Source organism: Myotis davidii, unplaced genomic scaffold (genome assembly GCF_000327345.1).
Source record: "Myotis davidii unplaced genomic scaffold, ASM32734v1 scaffold38, whole genome shotgun sequence".
Classification (NCBI taxonomy): domain Eukaryota; kingdom Metazoa; phylum Chordata; class Mammalia; order Chiroptera; family Vespertilionidae; genus Myotis; species Myotis davidii.
In genome coordinates this window covers 7615455-7618582 of record NW_006291383.1, presented here as the reverse complement: position 1 = coordinate 7618582, position 3128 = coordinate 7615455, and the positions used below count along the sequence as shown (strand labels likewise).

The following is a 3128-nucleotide window of genomic DNA, read 5'->3' as shown; positions in this document are numbered from 1 at the left end:
CCCTCGCCCGCGGCCCCGAGCACCTGGTCCGGCACTCGGGCCCCACGACCGCCGGCCCCGACCCAATAAAGAGCGCGTGGCAGCCCTGGCTCCTGCTAGCTCTGTCAGGTGTCTGGCGCGGGAGCGAGACAGGGATGAACAGCTTGCGCAATGGCCACAGCGGGAGCCAACTGTTTTTCCCTCCTTGTGACCCAAAAGTTAGAGCCCTGACCCTGGGGAGGGGACACCCTACCGCAGTGGAAAAGGGAGGATGATCCTTCCCCCAACTCAAGGCCTGGGTCAGACCTTGGCCGGTCTGCAGACCCAAGGGAGGTGAGCTCGAGCAAGCCCAGGGTTGGCCACACCAGGAGGGGCTGGCTTCAGCTGAGCATGGCACCGCCAAGAGCCCAGATCCACAAGTCCTCCTTAGGCAGAGCCGCGGTCCCAGGCAAACAGCCACCACCGGGGAGAACTGTGGGGGTCCTGCTGTCAGCAGAGTTGGGGCCTGAGGCACATCCTGCCGGCGGGGGCGCAGGAGAGGCGCTTGGGAGCTTGGTCTCCCCACCTACCGGATTCCATCCTCTCTCCACATTGCAGCCAACGGCTTCTTCAGAATCACTTACTACCTGTCGGGCAGTTCACTTTGCTCATGAGCTCGCACTGGCTCTCCACTGCCCACAGGGAAACACCCAAACCTGTTATGGGATTCGCAAGCCCGACCCCCAACCTACCTTCCTCTCTCGGGCTCCTCGGTGACTTCTCCCCTCACCCCGCTCGGGCTATACTGCCACTTGTGGGCTCCAATTTGAGGCTCACCTCCCTAATTCACCCACAAGAGCCCCAGCACATTTGCTGTCTGCAGCTGCTTCTCTTCACTGTCTTGGTCCCAAACCCAGCTCCAGAGCCTAGAGCCTCCCGGCCCTTCGAATCTGCAGCCCGCTTTCCACTGGCAACCAACCTCAGAATGGCTTTTGGGGCAGACGCAGCAGGTGAAGGTCCCAGCTCACGAAAGCCACAGGTCCAGCTTCTGCTGAAGATGTGCTTTTGTTACTGTCAGCGTCTCCTCCTGTTGCCTGCATCATGCTGGAGGTTTCATGACCCATAGCATCTCCCCTGCTGCAAGAACTGGCCCTTCCCTACCATTCACATAATTACAACCAGAGTAACCAAGTTCCTCAATGTGACTACACCTCCCGGCCATGGCCATGGGCCCTATCAGCCCCTTCCCTGGGACAGTAGTTCAGGGGCTATAAGAGACTATTTTCTACATGAACATGCATGGGCTGAAGCCAATCTTCAGAAGAATAAAAACACAAACAGTGCACATGCTGGGTTCCCTGCAGTTAGGCCCTGCTCCCAGTCTGCTCCTGAAACCTGATTTCACCCTTGCCTTTGGTATCCATCATACGTACAAGATCCTTGAAATAAAATCCTGATTTTAGCTTACACTCTATGCCGATCGGGTGTCCGCACTAAGTTCGGCATCAACATGGTGACCTCCCGGGAGCGGGGGGCCACCAGGTTGCCTAAGGAGGGGTGAACCGGCCCAGGTCGGAGACGGAGCAGGTCAAAGCTCCCGTGCTGATCAGTAGTGGGATCGCGCCTGTGAATAGCCACTGCACTCCAGCCTGGGCAACATAGCGAGATATTTTCTTCAACTTGCAACCAAAATGGTCCTAAAGAGAATGAGACTCTGCAGAGACCAGAAGTGGCCTCTTTCCTGTGTATGAAGGTTTCTACCTTTTGGAGGAAGAAACTGAGCTCAGAAAGATTAGGACTTGCCTGCACAGTGAGTCAGCTTCAGAACTGAGTCACAAACTCAGGCCCACATGAGTCCATAGGTGGGAGTCCCTGAGGGCAGTCCCTCTGTGGGCTGCCTGGGCCCAAGGATGAGCACAGATACTCCAGGGTGGCTGTAGATGTGTGATTAAGAGCTTTCTCTTCCGCACTGGAAGGGGAGGAGCCCTACATTTGGCCAGAGTAGATCTGGTCATCCGAAGTGGTTTGGGGAAAGAATCTGGTTGTGCTGGGCAGTTGCAGACAGACCCCTAGATGCCCAATTCACTGCCCTTGAGCCTGTTCCAGGAGAAAGGATGGGTCCAGGGTGTTTTCACTGGGGGGAGGGGGCTGCGGAAGCACAGCAGGGGCTGAGGACTGAGGTCACAATTAGTCGGATCCAAGTTCTTTTCCTTCTCTGATGACCCCTCCCATCTCCACAACCAGGAACTACTGCCGTCAAGCCCAGGTGAGAGGCCCGAGACACTGCCTGGGGCTGGACTCCTGGGTTCTCAAGGAGCCAAGAGCTGAAAAGAGACATCCACTCTGGGCAGAAAAAAGCGGTGCCAGAAATTGAGAAAGTAGTTATCTAGTCCATTAAGGTAGGGATTTAGTCCCAGGGGACAGTTAAGAGCTGAAAGGCGGGCCTTCATCTAGGCCAGTGGGGACAGAACTGCCTCTGGGAGCACAGCTAAGCCCAGAAGGTGGCGTCGGTGTTGGGGAGGCGCCAGGCCCGGCCGCCCGCACTGGGCCGCATCGCAGTGGTGGTGGACCAGGGATCGGGGTTCACCAAGGCGGGCTTCGCGGGTGAGAACCAGCCACGTCTGGTGCTGAAGAGCTCCAGCCTAGTGCCCACCTGGGACCAGCCCGTGCTGCCCGGGGCGCTGGGCTGTGAGCGGGTGGGTGGCGTGGAGCGGGCGCACCCCATCAAGCATGGCATGGTGGTGGACTGGGAGGCGCTGGAGGGCCTCTGGGAGCGCCTGCTGGTAGGCGGTCTGCGGGTGTGCCCAGAGCAGTGGCCGGTGCTGGTGAGCGACTCGCCCTCGGCACCACCCTCAAGCCGCGAGAGGATAGCGGAGCTGCTGTTCGAGGACCTGGCAGTGCCCGCGTGCCACATGGCCAGCACTGCGCTGCTGGCTGTCTGCTCCACCGGCGCTTTCAGCGGGCTGGCTGTGGAGGCAGGAGCGGGGGTGTGCCACGCCACGCCAATCTACGCAGGCCACTCGTGGCACGAGGCCACCTTCCGGCTGGAGGTGGCAGGCACCACCCTCTCGCGCTACCTGCGGGATCTGCTGGTGGCAGCGTGCCCTCATCCACTGCTGCAGGCCCTCCCCCGAAAGGCCGTCACTCAGCTCAAGAAGCGCTGCTGCTAC

The 3128-nt window shown here is 59.4% G+C and overlaps 2 protein-coding genes across 2 annotated transcripts in view; one reads left to right on the top strand and one right to left on the bottom strand.

Annotated features, from left to right (window-relative positions):
* The window catches only part of NECAB3 (N-terminal EF-hand calcium binding protein 3), a 15144-nt gene that overhangs the window by 5182 nt on the left and 6834 nt on the right, over positions 1-3128 (bottom strand). The window lies entirely within an intron of this gene.
* The window catches only part of ACTL10 (actin like 10), a 1609-nt gene continuing 563 nt past the window's right edge, over positions 2083-3128 (top strand). The window contains exon 1 of the mRNA XM_015564496.1: positions 2083-3128. Within this exon, the coding sequence (XP_015419982.1) occupies positions 2694-3128 (435 nt within the window). The 5' untranslated portion in view covers positions 2083-2693.